General features: G+C 32.8%; 1 protein-coding gene and 1 long non-coding RNA gene across 2 annotated transcripts in view; one reads left to right on the top strand and one right to left on the bottom strand.

The window, feature by feature from the left end:
- LOC136968082 (harmonin-like) overlaps positions 1-25,744 on the bottom strand; it is a 33,746-nt gene extending 8,002 nt beyond the window's left edge. The window contains exons 1-11 of the mRNA XM_067262049.1: positions 25,428-25,744; positions 16,519-16,622; positions 15,763-15,842; positions 15,370-15,478; positions 15,093-15,117; positions 10,092-10,164; positions 7,366-7,460; positions 6,928-7,072; positions 4,223-4,371; positions 3,717-4,150; positions 2,390-2,440 (exon numbers count right to left, since the gene is read on the bottom strand). Of these exons, the coding sequence (XP_067118150.1) occupies positions 2,390-2,440; positions 3,717-4,150; positions 4,223-4,371; positions 6,928-7,072; positions 7,366-7,460; positions 10,092-10,164; positions 15,093-15,117; positions 15,370-15,478; positions 15,763-15,842; positions 16,519-16,622; positions 25,428-25,444 (1,282 nt within the window). The 5' untranslated portion in view covers positions 25,445-25,744. The remainder of the gene's footprint in view (positions 1-2,389; positions 2,441-3,716; positions 4,151-4,222; positions 4,372-6,927; positions 7,073-7,365; positions 7,461-10,091; positions 10,165-15,092; positions 15,118-15,369; positions 15,479-15,762; positions 15,843-16,518; positions 16,623-25,427) is intronic.
- LOC136968084 (uncharacterized) overlaps positions 1-26,400 on the top strand; it is a 385,441-nt gene that overhangs the window by 57,813 nt on the left and 301,228 nt on the right. The window lies entirely within an intron of this gene.

The raw sequence follows: 26,400 nt of genomic DNA, 5'->3' as shown, positions 1-26,400 counted from the left end.
ACCACAATCCTTTCTTCTCTATTAATTATCGGGATTCTCCAATATGCCGGTCTCTATATTTCAGTTCCTCACTAGACTATCGCAAACTTCTTTCCTCTCTCGGAAATCACAATCGAGCCTCTCTCTTTTCGTCTGACTCTCTTCGTGTCTAGTCAAAAAGTGACCCCTTTCTTAGCCACTTTTTCTCCAGGCCACACTACCTGCTAGCCTCTACCAATTCTCAGAACGGCTAATCAGCCCCACGGCGATAACGGTCATCTTGGAAAGTTTAAGAAAGAATAGACAAAGGAAAAAAGAGGAAATTGCAAAAATAAGATAGGATTATAACTATATACAATAAAATATATATATACAATATGGCTGACGGTCACATTACACTTGTACCGTACACACAAAATGTGTGCAACTCACCAGCGAGCAATAAATGGTATGTGTACACAATTCTAACACAATGATCACCATGTTGTTTTTTACTTTCATGTAAATAGAACCTTCAGCTCAATTAAAGCTTTAAAGTGAAATAATAATTTTTCTACCAATTTGGTGCCTGGACATGTGGTGGTCCTGGAGTACACTTTGTAGCTTTTGCGATCATCCATCACTGCATATAACCAATACTAAAGAAATTCTATTAATTTCAAGAATATACTTTTCTTATACTTAAATAAAAAACCTGTTTTCAATATAAAATATTCTAGTCAGTTTTCTGTATAAAATCTCAAATTATTTATCCTCATTATACACTGTAGCTAGCTTCTAGTATTGCATTGTATAACAAATTTGCTCAATGAGAATGTGATGGCTTACTTTAGGAACATCCAGAAAAATCACCAATACCAGATTACATTGAAAGGTTCTTCTACATAAAAAAAAAGGAAATGAAACCATCATCAACTAATAGTGCTAAGATGCAGGAGAGAGAGAGAATCTAGAAGTACAGCTACTTGGTGTTTTTAAGGAAAGTGACTCCTCTTCCAAACACTAACCTTCTTCTTCCTCTTTATCAGCCACATGGGACATCACCCCTCTTCACTAAATTGTGTTATTTTTACCTTAAATTATGTATATTTGCTGTTTAAGTTAATGAAATGGATTATGTTTAGGGTCTGAAAAATGGATTAATTTGCTTTCCATTATTTATACTGAGGAAAATTAATTCAAACTTCAAACAACTCAGAGTTTGAATGGCCTCCTACAATTAATTAAATTTGAAGGAGGAGGAACCACTATAGATTCGATAGTTGTTTACTGTGTGTAAAATACAATCAACTGTGTTTTAAGACTGAAGGTTGTCCAGCTCTGTATCTATCCATCAATACCCACAGACTATGAAAAATGGAGAGGGGCACAATCTATAAAAAAGGGGATAGTAAGGCCTGCAAATGCTTCAACTTTAGATGACACTTTTAATGTTATGTTATGTTTGTACACAAATTTGAAATTTATTTAGCGGAAGAGACAATAATACTGTGACCGTCGGCCATATTGTATATATATATTTTATTGTATATAGTTAGAATTCTATCTTATTTTTGCAATTTCCTCTATTTCCTTTGTCTATTCTTTCTTAAACCTTCCAAGATGACCATTATCGCCTTGGGGCTGGATTAGCCATTCTGAGAATTGGTAGAGACAATAGCAGGTAGTGTGGCCTGGGGGAAAAGTGGCTAAGAGGGGAGGTCACTTTTCGACTAGACACGGAGAGAGTTGGATGTAAAGATAGAAGCTTTGATCGTGATCTCGGAGAGAGGAAAGAAGTTTGTGATAGTCTAGTGAGGAACCGAAATATAGAGACTGGCATATTGGAGAACCCCGATAATTAATAGAGAAGAAAGGATAGTGAAGACAAAAACCACTATTGTCGAACCCAGATCCTACACAAAATATGTATCAACCGAAGAAAGAGAAAATCCCGGGTGAATTATCCTTTCATTTCTTCTACCTTCCCGCTATCCTATCTTCCTTATTTTTCCTTAATATTAAGTTAGATTTAAGCTAGGTTTAAGTTAGGTTAGTCATGCAATTATGAGAAACTGATTGTTACGCCCTATAAAAATAACACACCATTGTGCTTTGTATAGGGACAAAGAGTCCCCTGTGTGAAACACCTCAAATTGTAAGTCATTAAAAATCAGTTGGGATTCCTTATAAAAACCTTATTTGTTCTAAGTGAAATAAAAGGACATTGTATATTATTGTAGTCATTGCAGAGTCCTTTCTGTACGTTTCATTCGCAGACCGTAGTGCCTCACTTTTATTGAACACCACAGTACTATCAGTTGTGCTATCAGGAAAAAAGTTTTTATCCCTTTCTGAACAATAATTACATCAAGGTGTAAATTAATTTTTGTTCCACTCTTATATTTCAAAAATAAAAATTGTTTCTTACCATGTTGTTGTCTTTTTATTATGTTTTCAGGAAATTTTCTGTTTTCATTTACTGAAAATAAAATTCAAATAATGAGAAATATTGGATGGCATAAAATTTGTTTTTATAATAATCAAATATTTTTATTTTTTTAAATATTTATAGTTGAAATACTTTTATTTTCTCCATTTAAGTAATGTTATAGATGATAAATGCATAAAACATAAAGAACAAAATTACAATTAGTGAAACTGGGTATATTATTTACAATATTATAATCTAAGATTTTTTCTTTTAACTCCTTCTAGTTAGATACTAAGATACTAACAGAGTTTTTTCTTTGCTCATTATGAGATCAACCAGGCTCACAATGGGACTAACTACGTCGTAACGGTCAAATCATCTAGAAAACTTTCTGAGATTTACTTGAACACGAATGTGTCCTCCAAAATAATAGACTCAGATGGAGCAGTTTTAGTTGAGTCAACCATCAACTTGACTGTCATCTCAATGTATTATCCTATGGAACAAAATACAATTGCAATGTGATGTACTGGTTTCACCATAACAAACAGGCAGCAGAAGTTGTCAAGTTGATACTTTGTCCATACTGGCAAATGTGAAATCAACATTGTTCAAAATACTAGCCTTCCATTTCTCCTGTAGACACTGCTAGATTTTGTTGAATCAACAACTGCTTCACTAGGTGTAAATGGTTGCTTATTAGCTGGCTCAAAGATCAACCTGATAAAAATGCTCTGTGTATTTTTACCCTAACACCTTTACTACTTCAACCATCTAAGATGTTACATTAAAACTCATGTTAGTTTAGTCATACTGGCACATAATCAATATGCCGTAGAGTGTCTTAATTTGCTTGTTTATTATTAAAACACAGGTAATTTAAGCAAAGGACACTCTCTAGAAACTTTATTTTAACATTATTTAAACATACAGAAATTTACAGAAGATGCTGAAAGTGGTGTCCTTGTGCATCTATATACTTTTGTGCATACATAATCATGTTCAGACTGACCTTATGTAAAATACTGATGTCAATAGATTCAATGCTTCTACAAATACTTTACTTAAGTTTGCATGTAAGTCTCATATAATTTTATAGGGATATTTAAAATAGAAAGTAACTTCACTAACGTTTCATCATCTCGGGGCAATTTTAAGTGAGACATCTTGTATTTTAACATAGTTTTGGTAATTTTAAAAACTTACATGAAGCTAGACATAATGTAGTTTTTGCTTCTTCTGTCAGCTATAACTGCTGTCTGTTGTTTCTAACATACAGTGATTATACAAAGAAATACAATACGATCTGTTTGGGTAAACTTACCTGGTTTTTCAATGCCTTCAAAATTTGTCCTTTCTTTATTACATCTTTTTTCGGCAATCATCTGAAGTTCTGTCAAAAAATTTGGTTTCGGGAGTGTATCTTTAACTGTGTGATTAGCTTTCTGTCTTTCTTCGTTTAACCTTCTCCTCTCTTGTTTTAACTGTTCTTTTTCTTCTTCCAGTCGTCTTTGTTCTTCTTCTAATTTTCTTTTTTCTTCGGCTAGCCTAGAGTCTTCGAGAGAATTGCATTTTCTATACGGATTAGAAAGGAAACCGTTTTGTCTTTTATAATCATTTGAACCCCTCCATTGGGCTTCTTCTTCTACTTCGGTTAGAGAAAAGTCTTTTTCAGATTCACACGTACAGCTATTGTGTTCTACATTGTTATTAATATGATTAATGCCATTTGTTGTCACATATCCATTAACTTTATCTCTGAAAAAATATATTTTAAAAATTTGAATAAAATATTTTATTTCTATACAACTTTCGAAATAAGAAATTTACCTTGGCACAGAATTTTCATGTATACATGTTTCATTATTGTTACTTCTTGTTGTTGAACTTGTCACTAAATCATTATAAAAGAGTTGAAGACCTGCTTCTTTTCTAACCATCAGATGAAGTTCTTTGAAACTTTTTAAAATTGATATAACCTAATAGAAAAATTAAGTAAATATTATAATATAAAGTATAATAAAGATGAAGAGATTATATTATTGTAGTTCTCAAGGAAAAAGGAAAACCCATGGCTTAAACACCAAAATGGTATCATGTGATATTTGTATGTAAATTTTAAAGTTATATTGTAAATTTATTTTAATTTAGTGATGTATTCAATATATGTCAGAGGAGGACTGTTTTATAATGGCCAAAACATATGGTATAAGCCAAATAAAGCTGCTTTTAATTGCAATGTCTTTTTGAATGAATGGAATTAATGAAAAACACATCTGTGATCTTTTCTTTCTCATTAAGAACTATAGTACTGTAAAAATTTGTTTAAATGTTGCAATGTTCTATAATTCTAATTATTAAATTAAAGTATCGTCTAGACTAGATGAGTAGAATCTGTAGTTTTTAGGCTGCACAAGACATTTTGCAGGTTTTTGTTTAAGTTTGATAAAATATAAAATGATACAAGTTTAATTTTCCTGTTATGAATTTTATATTATGAAAATATGTTTGTCATTCCTTTTTAATAATGACATCTGTTTAAATATAATATATGACTCAAGGTTCAGATATATACATAATCTCTGCCTTTTATTTTATAGGGATTGTTTTTCCATAAAGCCCTTTTCTAATTTCTCTAACCTTCTAACTATTTCTTTGTTCTCAAGGTTCAGAGGTTAGTTTATTATCTCCATGCTTCCTACTTTGGCCCTCTTCCAAAAAGAAATATGACCTAGCTCCTTGGACCTCTCCACAGACCACATATCTCCATCTCTTGGTAAAATAACATTATTAGTCAAGTCAAGAATATATACTTCTAAACGTTACGAATAGAACTTTGGATATAATAAAAAAGGTAAATTTATTTACAAAACACAAAGCATTTATATGGTATACAAACTGTTTACATGATTATATAAAATATGGAGATAAATAACTAATAACTTGGGAGAGCCACTTGTGTCATTAATCTGGAAACAGTGGAATGACACACAGACGAAACACATTGTAATGGTCAATCAAGAAATTGTTTAATCAAGAAATTAATGTACAAATGAGTCTTTGCATAACTGTGGGGTAAATGTCCATCTGTACGTGTCAACAGATCACAGTCAGAACAAAGAATAAGTTGAAGACAAAAGGTCATAAAATATTTTATGGTTATTGGCAGTGCCGTAACTAGCCATTCTTGTTCCCTGTGCAAGAATTTGCATTTAGGCCACTTAATTAATTAGGTTTGGGTAAATAATAAAACAAATACCTTCATTTTGGGCCCCTCTTCCAAGTGGGCCCTGTGTGGGTGCACGTGTTGCACCTGCCTAGTTATGGCACTGGTTATTGGGAAGGTCCTTCTAGTAGGTCAAATTGGTTTGCATCAGGAGTACCAACAACTTGACTATTTATCCTGGCATTTTTTCCACCTCCTCCTCCTTTTACAGTCCACATTTAAGATGGCATCCTGACTAAACAAATAGTCAGGAATCCATCACATAACAGGACAAGTCTTTTAATTGTTCAGGCAGACACTAAAAACAAATGTGCTGACAGATCAATTCATTCCTACATGTAAAAAGTTTATAGAGTTGTTTACATGTCTGTTGGCATGCTAACAAAGAAGTCAAGATCATTCTTTGTCTAAGTTTAATCACAACAGCTCAGCTCAATCATTTGTTGATAGTGAGATTACACAGAGATTTTGTGGTTACACTATGTATGCATTCAGATATGTATAAGTGTAGGTGTTGTGTTGAAGTTTAATTATAACTGATTAATAGCATATATGACAACATGTCGTTATTAGCAATGACTAGTATTTAGTATTCAGGGCAAAAACTGTATTTGTAATAGGTTCCAGTAATAAGTACTAAATATTGCATTCATTATTATCCTGTAGTCACTAATTTAAAACATTAGCATATTATGAGTTATTGATGCAGTCCAATTTTTACTCATTCCAAATATTTAGATCCGCAAAAGAATCCTGCCAGTATGAATGCGGAATGATGCTCTAACTATCCATGATAAATTATCACATCTGGATCAGAATCAAATCCAAAATGCTCACAATGGTAATCTATTTATGGTAATAAAAACCTAATACACTATATATATTACAAATATGAATATATACAAGGAAGACATTTATTTTTACACTCGTAGAAAAACACAAAAAATAAATAAAACTATTTTCACACCTCCATCCCTTTCATGCATTCAGGATCAAACAGCAGTCTGATGAATGTGTTTACGGGGTTTACTTTTTCTTAAAGGTTCTTGTCCATTTCAATAATATTTTTAATGTTAAATGCTTGCATATTGAAACAGACAAAAGGCTCTAAGAAAAGGTCATCTCTTTGCTTTTCTCTTGTTTAACCAGACTGTTGTTGGATCCTATGTGAAGGGAACAAAGATGTGAAGACAAATAATTATTTATTGTTGGTGTTTCTTCTACAAAAGTATTAATATATGATATCAAAATTAAGTAAAAGTAAACTTTTAATCAAAATAAAAAATTAAGTTATAAATTCTGTTCATACCTCTGCAAATTTATGATTAGTAAAATTAATACCATTTGCACTAATTATTTGATCTCCGATTTGTAAACCTGCTTGATCGGCTTGTCCGTTTGCTTTAATACTACTAACAAAAATACCTGGCATTTCCGCCGGGCCATTTACAACACTAAATAAAAAAATTTCCATAATTAATAACCGTAATTAAATCATGGGAGCACGTAAACATTACCGTATTTTCACATGTATAACCTACAGAAAATTTCTGTAATAAAAATAAAACTTCTCGTAACCCATGCCTATGGAACAATGGCTGCTCCGTAGGTGCAAGTTTATATTGCAATTTAAAATAAGTGTATAACCTATCCCTGTCAGATTATCTTTTATAGAAAATCCGTGGGTTATACAGATAAAAATATGGTAAATACTGCTTATTTTATTAAAATAAAGGATGTAACAAACCTGCAGCCTAAACCTGATGTTTCACAATCAGGAATATATATCTTTGTTTCTGAAGATGGATTACTTTGACAAGAACTGCTGCTACTTAAAGAACTCTATTGAATAATTTATAAAATAAATTGATATTTAAAAAGTATTTAATTAATTAAAAATATGTATTATGAAATAATAATTCTTATTTTTTATAATTATTATGTTAACACAGTGTAACATAGTAGAATAATAAGATGCACTGACTATAGCAGGTGCTTAAGTTCTATAATACGCTTTCTTGCACACCACACCGTCTAAGGCACAGGGCATGGAGCTGGACTCCACTCCATTCGCAATTCCAAAATGAAATATACAAAAAATATTTACAGATCCAAATTAACTGAGGAGCATTTGAAGTCACTGTTGATAATTTCCACTAGTAAACTTGATCCACAACTGAAAACAATTATCAGTGGAAAGTTACAGATACATAAATCTCATTAATCATAATTATAATGTTTAATTTCATTGTGTGAATTATCTACGTATGTCACTTATTGCATTTCTTAATTGGTCGTTAAATAAAAACGTCTGATTATTATTTTGTATGATTTACTTGCATCGTAAAATTTACAATGTAATCAAAATAAACTATGGCAGGCCGAACTTGGCTTATCCGGCACGCTACAGCGGGCCGGATTGGTGGTGCTCGCGAGCCGTAGTTTGAAGACCCCTGTCCTAGATGGTGGGCTGATGTATTTACAACCTTGACCATCTGACTCTTTATTTATAACTGAAATATCCCTAACAGAAGTTTTCAAGAACCCAAACATTATTGCATAACTTGCAGCAATTTTATTTAATATTATTTTGTTTATTAAAATCTCTTAAAATTAGAGGAATGCTTAAAAATATTTAACCAAAACAAGATACACAGATCAATTAGTTACTCTAAGGACCAAGTGAGGCAAGATTTTTGGTCCTTAGACTAATTAATTGATTTATGTATCTGATTTTGTTTAAAGATTTTTAAATATTCCTATAATTTTAAGAGATTTTAATAAGCAAAGTAATTAAGCATATACAGGTATACCTCGCCTTATGTTGGTAATTGGTTCCAGGAGATGCGATGTAAGTCGAGAAACGACGTAAGTCGAATTTACTTGTCTCCGAATTTACTTGTCACTAGGCTAAACCACAAATTACCATTCCCAGTTCTGTATTTTATTTATAAATGCATTTTTAATAATATATGGTTAATAAGAATCCATTTTGAGCTTAAAAACTAAAATTTATTTGTTTGTAATATAGTACAGAAGAAAGTAATCTAAATTTACAAATACATGTACACAATTTACATGTATTTGTAAATTTAGTATACATGTACAGTACATGTACAGTACATACTTGTAAATATACATGTTTACAATTTGGTGATGTTTACAGTACATCATGGACTCTTTATTTATGAATGTGGTTTCTCTAAGACATTATAAAATAAGATAATTTTTTAAGGTTAAATAACAAATACAGTTATTAAAATTATTTTGCGATAGTAGAAAATAAACTAATTTATGTTAAATTTACCAATATTGAGTGACACTGACAATAACGCTAAATGGTAGATATTGGAACTACCGTGGAAAACACCAATAATGAGCACTTAAAGACCGCTAAATAAGACAACACAGAAACACAGATGTTTTCATGTTTTGTTCTCTAGGATTTATGATGATTATACTAACATTTACTGTAAATGTACATATTTTAATATGATTTTATGTGCTTTTAACGCTTTTCTGGTGATATTACAACATCAATATTTGTGGCGAACGGATGTAAAGTCGAATAAAATGACTTAAACTTGATTATTATTTTTCCATCTACTTTTTTGACAAATGACGTATAATCAAGAACGACATAACTCGAAACGACGTAACTCGAGGTATACCTGTAGTTTATGGTACTTGCTTTTCAAACTTCTGTATATTATGCATCATTTCTATTATTCATCAAACGTATTTCCTAATATCATTAGTAACTACAACAACTAACAAATGGCAGTACCTTAACAGTATAATGCTTACTGTCTTCATCATCATTCTATTTGGAAGTATAGACTTAATAAATATAAAAAAATTTTTTATTACAATAAAATTATACTAAGTTCCACAAACTTCATGAGTCTATACAAAAAAATGTTACAAAGCAGCAGTGGCCAAGTGTGGATGAATCCTGTACCTGCACCCTACCTTTCAGTGCTTTCTTTACCTCATCAAAGACATGAAAGTCACATGCAGTAAGATGATCCAAGAGCTCTGGATGTGTAGATCAAATCCTTGTTCATAATGTTCACAGAGTGGTGCAAATTTTCAACAACCAGGGTGATTAAATGTAAAATAAAATGCATTCAATATGTTTCATTGCCACTGGCCAGTTATTTATTAATCAACCCTTATATATTTGTTTTATAAATTAATATAGTATTATCATTCAAAATTGTGCAAGATCCAAAAATAATTGTACATAAGGCAAGTTAATTCATCATCAAAAAAAGATATATAAAATGAAAAGATTTTATCTTCTTATAATCTTCTTAAAAACATATAAATACAGAAAAGTTCATACTGTGGTACACATGAAATTAACAAAAATATTGTTTGGAATGTTTAAAAATCATTCTTTAAAATAAAATTTTGTAGCATGTACACATTTATGTATATATTTTTATATATAAATTCAAATTTACTTACAGAACCTTCAAGAATTGAACTTGTAGGAGATGTTCCTTCGATAATTTTCCATGTTATTTGATCGGAATCTTTCCTATAAAATATGTAACATATGTTTAACTGCTTATTAACTAAAATTATATAATGTAATCTATACTATTTCTGTAACTCAACTATTTGCTGAATTGTTTTTTACATATACTATATAAGCTGTAAGTACAATTTATATTAATTATAGCTAAGTTTCAATTAAAATACTTGTTCCTTGACTTCAAATCATATTCTATTTCTGACAACAATACTATAAATTCCTAATAATGTGCACACAGTTGGCTCCATAGAACCAACTTGTTTGTAGAACCTTTTCAAGATGCTAAAGCTATTTATCAAGCACAGGACCCTTTAACATTGTTTATATTATACAAGACACCTTTGTTCTTAAGTGCAAGGTCCTATGCAAATGCACAAGTCACATACCCATGAAACCAGCTCTGAATGTGAATCGCATTGAGTAAAGGAAAAAAATCAAGCAAATTGCAAATTCACTGATCGTAATTTTTAACTACACATACCAAATACCAAAAATCTGTAAAAGGAGTAAAATAAAAATATTTACTTATACAATGTTTCTATCTATTCGTAATGATCATCAGGTATTCTGTTAGGAAAACAGAACAAACAGTCAAATAGATTTAAATACAGATTTGAAATGTACACGTGCATAGAAGTAGTGTTATCAAGGTAAATTAAAAGTTGTAAATTTAAGATTGAATTGCCTATATGCAGGTAAAAATACAAGACAGAAGTTCAAGACATGCCCTCCATGCTGTAGAAAGTATATCTGTCTCTTTAAAGTTGACCATTTTCTGGTTTCTAACAGCCTTGTAAATTTCAAGTGCTTCTAAATATTTCAAATGTGAACAATTTGACATATGATGTAAACAGATGCACTTCATCAAAATTGACCTGCACATCACTGTGCAAAGAGTATGCTGCAAGTGCCATGTCGAACTGTTTCTTACTTTGTTTTAAAATTAAAGGAACATGTACTGTACATGACATAAGTATTTGACTGCTTGTTCTGTTTTTCTTACAGACTACTGATTATGACCATTACAAACAGACAACACGCTTGTACAAGTAAATATTCCTCTTTTTTATCCCTTTTACTGGTTTTTAGTATTTGATGTGTATAGTTTTATTCTAAACACAAAATTTTTGCTGGGGCATATTAATGTATAATGCTTTAATTTCTTATTGATTCTTAAGATTTTAACAAACTGACCTATCTATATATATATAATCGAGACCAGTTGATAATAATAATAATAATAATAATAATAATCAGCAAAATGGTAAGGAGTTGAAAGTTGAAATTTGGTACACAGGGTACGTCACGAAGACGCACACTAAAAACGTATTTTTCGAAATTCCTCCCCACGGGGACAGGGACAGGATTAAGTCTTAACACTTCCATCAACAATAGAAGTGTTAAGTAGCAATGGAAGTGTTACGTAACAATGGAATTATTAAGAGAAAGCGACGTGCAAGACACAGATGCATTTTTTTTCGTTTTTGCGGAAAATCGAACATATTTTTAGACTCATCTAACAATTTTCTAATTAGTCTAGAAACAAGGGAACCCAATTCTTGCATTCTGTGAAAACGGGTAAGGTTAACTATAATGTAATAATCTTAATCTTCACTACCATTACTTTTGCCCAAGCAACGCCGGGCCTACCTGCTAGTTTATTATAAAGTAATTGATAATAATGCTGAGATATCCCTAATTTGAACCACTAAAAGGTAGCAGTACAAGATTATAAAATGATGATGTCACCAGAAATTTTTCAGGAGCAGTTTGTCACAGATATATCAAGCCTCTACCTTCACCCCTCACTACCCAGCTATTCCAAGGACCATCCCAAGCCTAATACAAGCTCTCAATGGCCATTAGATACCCCCAGACCATTGACAGCATGTATGAGACATGGGTAAAGTGGACCCCAGGGCTGGATTTTCCTATAGGCTAACTAGGCTTCAGCCTAGGTCCTCAAGATCAAGAGGAGCCTATATTCAAATTGTTAGCAAAATTAAAATTACACTATTCTAAAAACAGTGAACACTAAAACACTGAACCGAAAATAAGGAGAAATTCTACGCATATGACTAATAAACAAACTTAAAAGTGGGAGGTGAAAGGGCCTCATAAGTGGAATAGCCTAGAGCCTCTTTTCATCTAAATCTGGCCCTGGTGGACCCTTTTATTTTTTAAACAAAAATTGTATAGCATGTTCCTTCATTAATAAAAAGCAGTCTGAAAGATTTTACTTTCTTTAATAAAAATAACATTAATTTTATAGAATTTGGAATCACTACAAGCCCCTAACTTTTCTCCAGGCTTTGGGAAAATCTCCACTTCTTCTCCTCTGATGAGCCTGGTTGAATCCATGACGCACATGAAAAAAGGCCCCTTTAATGCCCACAGGACAGAAAGAACAATATAATGGTAATTGTTTTACTGTATCAATTTCGTTATCAGATATTATTATCCATTTTTCAAATAACTAAAACAAAATCAGTAGCATTATATACAAAGTATGCTTAAAATATTAAAGTTTTATTTAAACAAACAGCAAAAGATGTTACCAATCTATTTGATATTGCTACAGGCAAATTGATTTGCATCATGACTATAGGAATGTGACCTACAAAGAATCAAAACTTTTTACATTGCTACAGATGAATGGTTTTTCTCAATTCAAATATTGAATTTTAACCATTTTTCATGTTTTAAAGCAAATATTACACTGAAAATATCAATTTCCTCATTGTATTAATAAAAATGTAATAGGAAAAGAAACCAAGTAGGAAAGTTTCTATTTTCCGAGAATATGCGTGGTAATGAATTCAAAATGTAACATAAATGTGAATATGTAGGTTAAGTTACAGTAATGTTTTTGTTTTTTCTCTAAAATAAAAACTATTTTCTTAAAACCATTGATTTATTTCTTAAAAATAAAACCGTTGCCTATTAGGTTCTTTTCTTTAATAACTCTTTCTTCCCTAAAGGCACTAAAAAACTCTTTTTTCGTGTCTATCTCCACAAAAGGAATAACCAGATGACAAAAAATGAAGGTCTGGCAAATCCAGGTCAAACTATCTGTGAAAATTTCTGTGATTCTGGCCCAGACTCAAATCTGCATTTATTATAACAGCAGTCTGATATTTTAGATGTTATATGTATAAAACAATGATGCCGTTTTTTTCAATATAGTCTCCTTGCAGTCCAACACACTTATTACATCTTGGAATTAGCATTTCAATAACCTTGAAAAAATAGTTTGCAGTTTTGTCTGCAAAACGCTTATAAACTGCCTCCTGCAACTCTTCATCACTTTTTCAAAAGACTTCCTTGAGTTTTGGAAACAGATAATAATCACTAGGAGCCAGGCTCACCATAAGCGGGCGTGCAAGGCGTGCACCGCACGTGGGTGACAAATTGGTATTGCTGGCAAGCTCGGCGTAGGTAGTCGTAGTGAAACAGGGGAGGCATAATCGGTATTGCACACGGGCGCTCAAACAGCTAGCGGCGCTGCTGCTAGGAGCCAGGTCTGGCTGTAGGGTGGCTGGTCAAGCTCCTCAAACCCATACTCCTTCACAGAAGCCTTGGCAATGGCAATGTGCACCGGTGCATTGTCAGGCAAGATGCAAACATGATGCAAATTAATAAAAGTCCAACTAAAATGAATGTTTTCAAGCAACTTATACAAATTGACTGTAAAAATTGTTCTATTAGTACACATACAGATGGTTCTTTCTGATACTATCATTACTTTATTCCCATTATGTCTAAAATATAGTTAGACCTGAAACTTTTGGCATGTGTACTGACAAACTGAATCTATCCTTCATTAAATCTTTTCTATGATGCATTTAAAATTAAATTCTTTTGGTTTCAAGAATATTCATTATAAACATCAGCTAGAAACTCATTCAAATGTATGTATTCAAGTGAAATCATCTTGTAATCTGATCTGATTCAAGGTTTTTCATGACTAGCTTACATCAGGAATTATTTTCATCCTACATCTGTATGCAAAAACTGTATTGAGATTCTCTAGTTAAGAACAAAATTGTGACATACAGCCTGTATGTATTAACGTTGGTGAAACACAAGACAAACCTCATCCATTCAAATTATATATATGTAAGTATTGACAAATTTTAAGTAATCAAGAGAATAAGGAATATGTACTGTAGTGACTCAGACACCCATTTAAGACTTTAAAGCAGTATGTTTTCATAAGATAGTAGAATGTTGCATAGACAAATGTTCTTTGGCTTCTCAATTACTTTGTTCTAAGTATAACACGAAAAGAAACACAGCTTAACACAAATAAGATCTTACTCATTCTGACTCTTTTTCTTCTCACTTCTCACTCTCTTCATCCAGCACTGAATGTGTACACAGTTAACAAATAGCTAGAGCATTGATGAAAAATAGGATAGAGAGGCAACCCCCTCACGTGCCAAATCGGAGAGATACTAAAAAGACACCGTAACGTTCACAGAAATATAAGTACCTCGGTGCTGTTCTTAGGTTTGTGTCAAGTGCCAAAATTATTTGGAACGGTCCTGCAAATAGCACAGATATTCTGCAGGTGCAGCACCAAGCAGAGTTATGTGGGTCAACAGCAAACATAAAGAGCTGTCACAAAATATTTTCCTACAGTTGGGACAAGTACCTAAATATTTTTAGCAATTTTGTTGAAAAATTAATGTTCTGTTAGAAATTTTCTTCCATATTTTCAGTATCTGTTTACAACACAATTACTAACTTCCTCTCATATTTTATTTGTTAAATAACATTAAAAAAAATTTTAATGAGGCTAAAATTTTATAATAAACTTAAATTTGTTTTGATAATTTAACAATTTATTTTCCAATAATATAAAAATTAAAAAAATTCAAATATACAAAAGCTTAACATTAACAAAGCAACCTAAAAACAAAACTTACTCTTTCATCGGAATGACCCCAACTCCTAAAAAACAAATAGTAATATTTCAAAATTAATTAATTTTATTTCAAACATTTCGCAAGCAAGAAAAGTTTATAATAAAATATTAAAAAAAGATTTTTTTAATCATCATACAATAGCTTCAGGCATATTGTTTATGCAAGATGATACAAACAAGTTTAGTGAATGACTCCAGTATAAGGAAAAGTTCAGAAAACTAGAATCTGCAACTATTTTCCTACAAGAAAATAATATTCTATGTTATTTTATCCTTACTTTTAACGGTTAAAATTACTCCTAGTTTTGCTTTTAACAAATTTAGAACTTCTTGATGAATGGCGCGTTGAATGGTAAATCCATTCACTCTAATAATTTGATCACCAACCTATAAAACAAAAAAAAACAATATGTATTTAATTACAGTTAAGCATAATACTTTAAAAACTAACATATCCATTCATTTGATTTTCTTTATAAAATATCCATAAATATTATTGGAAATTATGGAATAAAATCTGAAGAAATTTAAAACTTTATTAAAGCCAACATTGATAAAGATATGAAAGAACTTACTCTAATACTTAAAGCATGTTTAAAGCTATTAAATTAGACTATAATTTACATTAAGCCATATTAAACATATGGCTTAATTAATGTAATTATCCTTACCCTTACCCTTAACCCTTGACGATAAGCTTCCGATCCGGGTTGAACTTCGGAAACAAAAATACCCGTACCGTGTTCCCAACCTGTAATTTATAAGAAAGAAAATTAAAATATATTGTCTAAGATCTCTTAGTATCAAAGCTGTTATATGGAGAACCTTCTAAACGTTAACATTCTTTGAACTCGAGGAAATTTTACGGTCTAAAGTACTTTTAAATTAGATTAGAAGAAACGTAACAAGGCATTTAGCGAAGACAATATATGGCACTCGAAGGCACGCGTCACCGAATGGATACATACTCAAGTCTATTCAGTTTGTGACTTATGTGTATAATCTTGCAAGGTGATTGTGCAGCAAGATCACTCTTGCATTTTATATTCTAAAAATTAACTTTCTATTAAATTTTATAGCAAATTGTTATATTTCCAGTTATAGATACATTGTCTTTACCTCACAACCAAATGATGTTAAGTCACAAGATAATGAACTTAACACAAGAACTTTCAAAAATTGGATCTCCAAGAGCTCGTTCTTATTAAAAATCATGGGTTTTCTATATTGACAATGCCAAAGCAAGATCAGTTTAAGGTTTAATGCCAATTTTGGAGCTTGACTCTATTGAAAAGAAGAAGAAAATTTGCATAGAAAGCATGTAAAATTCCAATTTCATTTGAAATCTTCTGCATACTTTTTATGGAAAGGCCAATTTATGAGTGTGATCAACCTGTAAACAAGGAAATAAAATAAAATATTCTTACCTCCACGAATGGAAAATCCTAAAGGAGCATTGCCTCTTCTTTTTAGACTAATAACGCGTGAAGGCACATTTAAAAATGAGCTCTCTACATTCTGAAGGATGGGACTGGAATAAAAAAAAAATATAAAAAAAAAGATAAATTGAAAAAATAATTGAGCGCAACTCTCTAGAACATGCAAACATAATTTTATTAATTATAAAGGAAGGTTTTGTAGGTTACATTTCAGAAAAAAAATTGCTAAAACAAAGTCAATATTGTCATTGTCCTTGAAGGTCGTTTAGTGCCAAGTATAGTACAGTATATGTGCAGTCAAGCTATCAAAATGGAAGCTGGTAGAACACTTATCTTTCAATTAAATCAAGCATATTTCTTAATGGTCATCTCACTCTACTTCCGCTTTTTCTTTAAACACTCCATCTCTAGAGCAATGTTATCCGGATTTATGGTTTTAGGTTTAATCACCGTTACGCTACAATGCATGACTAGCTAGCGGGTCATTTGGGCATCTAAATATGGCACACAAACTCTAATTGAAATCGCTTCCAAGTTAGAAATATTCATCAAATTAATCTTCACCAGGAAAACTTTAAAATTCTACACTTAGCCTTCGTTTAATTAAAACAGAGGGGGGAAATGGAGAAGGGATCAACAGCAAACAATGAGTTCGTGACGGTCACGACAATGAGAAAATTCATAAATTTCTTATATCAGCGTGCAAAATTTCCAAATTAAAGTAGCAGTAATACATATCAAGTGTATTTATAGTATTATATTAAATTTATTTAATCGCGTTCGTGAAATTTGCGGCCTTGCAATAGGCAAACATCACGCCCACTCAACCCTCAAAAAGATCTTGCATGGAGGTGTCACGTGATGAAAACAAATTTCAATTCATAAATTCATACACTAAGATGTACATTATCACATCTACGTGACAAACTCACCCACCGGAAAAGCGTTTATGCAATTGCAATAAGTACAAAGCGTTAACAGGAAAGGATTATGTTCACGCACTTGCATGCACATCATTTTCCTGGTAGCAAGTTTCACTTTTCGTGTCTCTGATGATCCTTATTTTTTTTTGTATGCGGAAGATACTGCCTACAACAATTAATTTATCCATAAATTTAAAAAAATCTAATAAATATCCTGAAATTCCGCATCAAAAACTCGTTATTTATGATGTTCGTGATGTGCGGTGGTAACGTTAAGTAGGCCTCGCACGTCCTTAATTAAAAAATAAAAAAAGGAAAAGGAGAAAAATGTTATTGTCCATGGCATAGTTTTCTACATTTAATAAGATTTTCACTAATTTACTTTTGGGTCTGTGAAATGTCAAACGAGATCAGTTTCTGCTTTAAGCAATGATAAAACAAGTACAGTCATTATAAATTATTAAGCATTGAAGAAACCAGAAAAAAGAAATATGTCGGCATTTCTGCTTTTCTGCACGAATATAAATTAAACGATAAATTATTTTTATTAATAATGTGTAAAAATCAATGCAAATATCTCCATATTTGATTACTTTCTACATAATTCCCATTAATTCACTAATTACTTTCAATTTCTTCCACCATTTTCTAACCTACACTTTCAGATTTCACGCTTATTCCTTTCACGCACTTTCTAAATTACTCTTTTGCAAACAATAAGGTAATAAAATACAGCGAAAGAAGTTAAATAAATATTTACATTGTTCTCTAAACTCCATTTACATAATTGCAAAAGTTTAAATAAACCCGTGGAAAAAGAAATTGGTTCACTTTCGTTTACGAATGTAGAAAAATCTCTTCCTCGATTTCTTTTTTTAGATCGCCATTAATGATTTAGACCTTTATTGTGCGTGAAAACTATAAAAATAATTACTGTGAAAAATATACGGTATACTGTATTTAAAAACTGAAAGTAATTTTTAAAATTCGCAGAAAGAATTCGTTAGAAATTCCTCAAGAGGTTCTCCATCTTTTGATTTAGAGAAATCCTTGAAGGATTTCTAATCTTTCAAGATCTGGATTGATCCAGACAAATTTACTAATGTAGAGAAATCTCCGTGAAATCTCTAATTTTTAGAAATTTCACGGAGTGATCCAGATTAACTTTATAATCCTCAGAGATATCCAGAGATCCTTCCATGATCCCTATAAATTTTCTAATCCTTACGGATTTAGAAAGAGTTTAATCACTTATATTTAAAATATTTCATGGAAAGTATACGGAAAAATTACAGAAAGATTATTAAGTTTAACTCGAGGCCTCAAATAAAGGCCCTCCGGGTATCTTTATACATATCAGAAAGGCCTTATATGTAAAGTACCTCTCGATTTAATCACCAGCACAAATCCCGTTTCCGTGGTAAATAAATACTGGATAACTATAAACAATGGTAATTTATCCGAACCGCTTTCCATTTGTATAAATTATAACACGAAATAAACAATTTAGCATTGTTTTTGCCGTGTAAAATCTGTATAAAATACGTTAAATCCTTTAAGATTTTCTTCTACGAAGCCATAAAGGGGGACGAAACAACTCTTACCCTCATTTCTCAATCCCCGTAATATAAAGGGTGCATTTTTAGAAAGGAAAAAAAAAAAACAATACAAAGAAACAAATGTAGGAAGTAAACAGTTAACAATAATATATTTATTATTTAACAACATAAAAACTGGATAATTTAACGGGAAGAGACGGTATAAAAGAAGTTTCTGGGTCTCAATAACGTCTCGAGATATATAATTATCGAGGATGAACTATAGACTTTCTCGCTTCTAGTTCGTGACCGAATTTCGTGACAAGTATATCCTAACTCGTCCTTCTTTAAATGGTCACGACTTGCTTTGGTTAAAAAAAAAAGAAAAGAAACTTGAAGGAGTGGTTAAAAGAAACTCCAGATAATATCTAAATTCCCTTTTCTCACGTTACCTACTCGTTTATAATAGGATCATCGACAGAATTTGATCCTATGGGGGGTTCGTTCTTCGGAGATTTTGATTGATATTGGTGACGTATGTATCTAGCGCAGTCTAACTTCCTGAAGGATTCGTTTCCTGGTGTAAATCCTACTAATATGTGCCTAGAATGAAAATTTGAAATGTTCGTTAGGTCTTACGCACAACTAAATTTAAATTTTCGGCTGTTCTGTAGGTCCTATATGAGTGGCTTGGGATTTTGGACTGTTCTGTAGGTCCTATATACGAGTGGCTCGGGATTTTGGACTGTTCTGTAGGTCCTATATATGAGTGGCTCGGGATTTTGGACTGTTCTGTAGGTCCTATATATGAGTGGCTTGGGATTTTGGACTGTTCTGTAGGTCCTATATAGAGTGGCTCGGGATTTTGGACTGTTCTGTAGGTCCTATATATGAGTGGCTCGGGATTTTGGACTGTTCTGTAGGTCCTATATATGAGTGGCTTGGGATTTTGGACTGTTCTGTAGGTCCTATATATGAGTGGCTCGGGATTTTGGACTGTTCTGTAGGTCCTATATACGAGTGGCTCGGGATTTTGGACTGTTCTGTAGGTCCTATATATGAGTGGCTCGGGATTTTGGACTGTTCTGTAGGTCCTATATATGAGTGGCTTGGGATTTTGGACTGTTCTGTAGGTCCTATATATGAGTGGCTCGGGATTTTGGACTGTTCTGTAGGTCCTATATATGAGTGGCTCGGGATTTTGGACTGTTCTGTAGGTCCTATATATGAGTGGCTCGGGATTTTGGACTGTTCTGTAGGTCCTATATATGAGTGGCTTGGGATTTTGGACTGTTCTGTAGGTCCTATATATGAGTGGCTCGGGATTTTGGACTGTTCTGTAGGTCCTATATATGAGTGGCTTGGGATTTTGGACTGTTCTGTAGGTCCTATATACGAGTGGCTCGGGATTTTGGACTGTTCTGTAGGTCCTATATATGAGTGGCTCGGGATTTTGGACTGTTCTGTAGGTCCTATATATGAGTGGCTTGGGATTTTGGACTGTTCTGTAGGTCCTATATATGAGTGGCTCGGGATTTTGGACTGTTCTGTAGGTCCTATATATGAGTGGCTCGGGATTTTGGACTGTTCTGTAGGTCCTATATATGAGTGGCTCGGGATTTTGGACTGTTCTGTAGGTCCTATATACGAGTGGCTCGGGATTTTGGACTGTTCTGTAGGTCCTATATATGAGTGGCTCGGGATTTTGGACTGTTCTGTAGGTCCTATATATGAGTGGCTCGGGATTTTGGACTGTTCTGTAGGTCCTATATATGAGTGGCTTGGGATTTTGGACTGTTCTGTAGGTCCTATATATGAGTGGCTCGGGATTTTGGACTGTTCTGTAGGTCCTATATATGAGTGGCTCGGGATTTTGGACTGTTCTGTAGGTCCTATATATGAGTGGCTCGGGATTTTGGACTGTTCTGTAGGTCCTATATATGAGTGGCTCGGGATTTTGGACTGTTCTGTAGGTCCTATATATGAGTGGCTCGGGATTTTGGACTGTTCTGTAGGTCCTATATATGAGTGGCTCGGGATTTTGGACTGTTCTGTAGGTCCTATATATGAGTGGCTTGGGATTTTGGACTGTTCTGTAGGTCCTATATATGAGTGGCTCGGGATTTTGGACTGTTCTGTAGGTCCTATATATGAGTGGCTCGGGATTTTGGACTGTTCTGTAGGTCCTATATATGAGTGGCTCGGGATTTTGGACTGTTCTGTAGGTCCTATATATGAGTGGCTCGGGATTTTGGACTGTTCTGTAGGTCCTATATATGAGTGGCTTGGGATTTTGGACTGTTCTGTAGGTCCTATATATGAGTGGCTTGGGATTTTGGACTGTTCTGTAGGTCCTATATATGAGTGGCTCGGGATTTTGGACTGTTCTGTAGGTCCTATATATGAGTGGCTCGGGATTTTGGACTGTTCTGTAGGTCCTATATATGAGTGGCTCGGGATTTTGGACTGTTCTGTAGGTCCTATATATGAGTGGCTCGGGATTTTGGACTGTTCTGTAGGTCCTATATATGAGTGGCTCGGGATTTTGGACTGTTCTGTAGGTCCTATATATGAGTGGCTCGGGATTTTGGACTGTTCTGTAGGTCCTATATATGAGTGGCTTGGGATTTTGGACTGTTCTGTAGGTCCTATATATGAGTGGCTTGGGATTTTGGACTGTTCTGTAGGTCCTATATATGAGTGGCTTGGGATTTTGGACTGTTCTGTAGGTCATATATGTGGATTGAAATTTAGAAGTTTTATAGAACTGAAAATATGGATTATTTATAAAAGAATAAAATTTCGGACTACTCTCTCACCCCATACTTATAAGTAAATTAAAAACCTGAACTTTTTGTATAATACTACAGTATAAATAAACTGAAATTTTGTACTAAAAATAAATAAATTGACAATTTGGCTGCATAATATTGTACTACAATACAGATACTATATATAACTGTTCAGTAATCAAAGCATTTATAAGTAACATTCTGTTATGGATGATTTCTAATGATACAGATGAAGCAGCTATTACCAAGAAAAGTGAAATATATTCTGCTATTATAGTATTATTTCCGCAAGTCCTTCCTTCTCTAACAAGGTCAAAGGTGATTTTATCAAATAGCATTATATTTTTTGCACATTTTTTACGGTTGAAAATAGAAAAGATTGATAGATTTAACTGGATTCTAATCAAAAAATTCCTGTAGAATTTTTGCTACCGTAGAAATAATTTATGATCCTTGATAGACTCATCGGTATAATTTTTTTTGGGGGGGGTTATTTATATCCTGTTAGATAAGTGAGTCTGCGGCATATTTAACGGCCCTATCAGATTTTAAACAGGTGTCAAGACCGGATTTTTATATCAGTTTACTAATGCTATAGGAACAAAGTTGTTTATAAACTGTCAGCATTTTGTGTGGGTTTTCATTTGCATCCTGTTTACGTGTTTCTAAACTTACGAAAGGTTTAATATGGCACACTTTAATACCACTAAAACAAGTTTTGTTTGGTAATGTTGCTACGGGAATAATCTTCTTTTAATTTATTATATATTTAGTAAACTATTTTCCATTCTATTCACGTCTCTGCCAATTTAACATCGTTTTAAACACAATAGAAGGCCCCTTTAAGCACTTGCTGATGTTACTATAGTAACAATTTTTATATTTTTTCGCATGTTAATAAAGTTGCAATGAGTAAAACTACTTGCTAATGTCTTCGTTTATATCCTGTTGGCATGTTTCAAGTTTTTAGACATGTTTAAGGTAGCATATTTAAAAACAAAAACAGGAGGTTCGGCAGTACCCGAGTTCGGCAAGGTTCATTACTCTATTAGTATGTTTTTTTTACGCAATCAAATTATAACTTCCTTTCGGTGATGAAAAATAATAGGTGGAGTACCATTTCAACATGTAAACACGAACTTACCACCCTTCCTACACTTTCAGAATGAGGGCACAAAAAACGATGCTGCTATAATAATAAATTAACAATAGTTCTGCGAGGGTAAATATAGTTACGACAGTTCTGGAAAGGGCACGCGTACGGACACATGTTCTTTCTATTAAAAACACACAGTTTGCCTCTGCCCATAAAGTTCTTTCCATTAAAACAGCATTGATAGTAACAATAATTCTAGAGTTTGCTCTCTAGAATTATATCCATATGGTCCTTTTCCATAACAGTTCATACTCCTACAAAAAGTGTGGTAATAAAGGATTTATAGGAAACAAATATAATAATAATGATATGAAAAAAGCATAATGTTTAAAACAAATTATACATATAAAGTAACAACGGTTCTAGAAACAAGCATCAGGAATACACTAGACGTACGACGTGTCTATTATAATTATACTTTATAGCAGGACTTGCCCTCTAAAGGATTTGTTACGCTAGAAGTAACCTCTACATGTAATAAATCGATACGATTTGTAGTTATAACAACAAGAAAACACAAAAATTATCAATTTCATAATACTTCTACGGTAACAACTATCCTGTAAAATACAAATATAGTAACAAGGGTTCTAGAAAAAGAACCCTTGTTACTGTATCCTTTGCTTAGTAGAGGATCTTTGTTACTACGGAAGTATCACTCCTAAAGGCGTAACAAATCGATTATTTTTGTAGTTATCGATTTGATTTGTTTATAATACTTCTATAGTATTAACTGTATTGTAGAGTGCGTATATATCAACACCGATTCTAGAAAAAAGGAGCAGGAACACTCAAGATCGAGGATGTTTGTTTACTATAGAAGTATCATTCACGTACTGTACGGTACGTGTACATCAATAGTGTTTGTAAACGATAAAACAATGATATTTTTGCAATATTTCACAGCGACATTTTTCATTTTTCCGGATGAAACATCGTAAAATAATTATGTATATTATAGAAAAATACACATGCCGATTAGTATTTCCGGGTTGGGAATTATCACGTTTGGAATTTATTATCTCGTCAACTGTCAAAAATTATCCCGGGGGTACGAAAATTTAAATCGTGCACCAGATGTCATCGAGAACGTTTGTTAGTTTACAACGGCGAAAAAACCAAGAAAGAACATTTTTAAATTTACAGAACTTCATTCAAGAACACCAGAAAAAATAATAAATAAATAATAAGACGTGAATGAAACCGGATTTTGATACCGTAATTATAAAAAAGATGGGCACGTTGCATTAAAATAGCTTGTGGTTCACACTGGGTATGAAAATAGCAAAGATTAAATACGAACAATGTCGTTTGTTTCCATGTGTACTGTGACTAATTCGCGTGTTATAGTGTTTCGTTATTGATTGAATCGACTTGGTTCCTAGAGTACATCTTATAGCTGAAATTCGTGTAAAAATCGACATAAATTTAGCGTCGGAGCTTAAAGTGGATCCGGTTTTTAGTATTATGATACGAAAATTAGTTTTATTTCGATACAAAATGGATCCAGTTTTTAAATGGCATCTGTAGAAATGGATCTGATTATATATAATTAATGATATATTATTATCTGTATAGTAATACTAGGTGTATCTAATTCTAGTATTATTATGGGTATATATGGATCAGTTTATGTGTTAAAAACGACATATGACACTGGATCTAATCTTTTAGCATGTGTATTGTATATAAAAATGGATCTATTCTAACTTTGAGTACGTGTATTGTGTATAAAAATGGGCAAAACTGTAATATAAGATACAAAAATGGAATTAATTTTAGTACATGGACCTGATAGATGATACAAAAAACTGGATCCATACTTCCAGACTTCTGATGGGAGCCATGTGAATATGATACGCCCCGTTTAAGATAAGTGAAGCGCGGAAATAGTTTTCGAGTATTGAAAAAACCAAAAAAATACAACACGAGAGGTATTCTCTATCCTAAAAACAGAAAAAATTCCTGTTACAATGGTAACAACTGTGCAAACTTGCACTTGTAATTGTCTTATAGAATTTCCAGTAGAGAAACAATAGGAAATTCTTCCTTAACTCAACTGTTTGTTATAATCAAAACATTGGCTCACCTGTCTTGAACAGCGAGATGTTCAGCGTTCGTAGAAAAGCGCACGTGTCCAATGAACCACGAGGTCATTGACATGCTATGTCACGTTTCATTTGTCACCTTGTAAAATCTAAAATAGCAATACCCTACACGAGACGATCAAAATATCAGCAAGTATGCGCCCGTATATCGAACCCGACACACAATACACACGTGTTACAGTACTCGTTGCATACCTACTGCATAACATCTCACCTGTAGACAGGTGCATAACAGGACGTGACACTTCCTGCGGATTTAAGCCCTATTGATTCATTAGCAATATACAAATTTTTTTTTTCGGGTTTAAAGCTCGCTTTGTTTACACTAGAAGCCTGAATCGCCCATTAAAAATCCATGAGAAATTTATGAGTAAACTCACCCAATTTCAGGTTTCATGTCGGATTTTACACAGAGACGTGTCTAACCACTCTCGCCGCATACCTAGCTCGACTGGTCACATGCACTAGTGTGGTGGCTTCTCTAAACTAGCGATAGAGGGCAGAAGTGAGGCGTAACCACGTATATATCAAGCGTAACAATGCCAGTTACGCGATTTAGTAGGCGATTGTCAAGACGGGTGAATGGATGGAAATTAGAATTTTTCGTGATAAATATTTAGGTCTTGCCGTATTTTGAACTTGAATTCTTCGTTTTAAAATAGGCTAGTAAACTCCAAATTATCGAAAGTAATTCGCGTGATTAGCCGGATCGTGTTCGTGTTACTGCTATAAATCGCATTGTAGTGGATTAGTGAGAGTCGAGTGCGTGATACTTACATTAGAAACTATATAATCTATACATTAATTAAGTTATTACTGTACGGTACTGGTTGATAAGTGTATTATAATGTAGTGTACAATTTTTTTTTTTTTTTTACCTTTTTGAGTATTGTAGAGTGGTAGACAACCGAGACGATGAACTTGATTTATGGATTAGAGGATAAATGGGTGGAAATTTGAACTAAAGATTGTTTTTCTATTCAAATTTGTAGTGTGGAAGTTTACAATCGTTATATCAGAGTGTAAATACAGGAAACTTGACCCAATTTTTTAAAAATATAGGTACGAACGTGTTTACAGTTTAATCATCAATTTTAATTCTGTAGCAAGATCAGAAATTACAACTAAATAAAATTTACTTCTACGGAAGAGTAACTCCAGGTCAAATCTATCAAGTCATTAATGAAATATACTATTCCGGAATGAGCTTTCTTGTGAGTAAATTCTACAAATTCTACTTTTCTTGGACAGATTTTACAGGTAACAAATGATGCATAACCAATTAACTTCTAGCAAAAATAAGGAAAAAACAAGAAAAAAAAGCATTACACTAATGATAGCATTAAATAAAAC

Source organism: Centruroides vittatus, unplaced genomic scaffold, assembly GCF_030686945.1.
Source record: "Centruroides vittatus isolate TY-2023 unplaced genomic scaffold, ASM3068694v2 contig_1388, whole genome shotgun sequence".
Taxonomy (NCBI): Eukaryota; Metazoa; Arthropoda; class Arachnida; order Scorpiones; family Buthidae; genus Centruroides; species Centruroides vittatus.
This window is presented reverse-complemented; position numbering and strand designations above follow the sequence as displayed.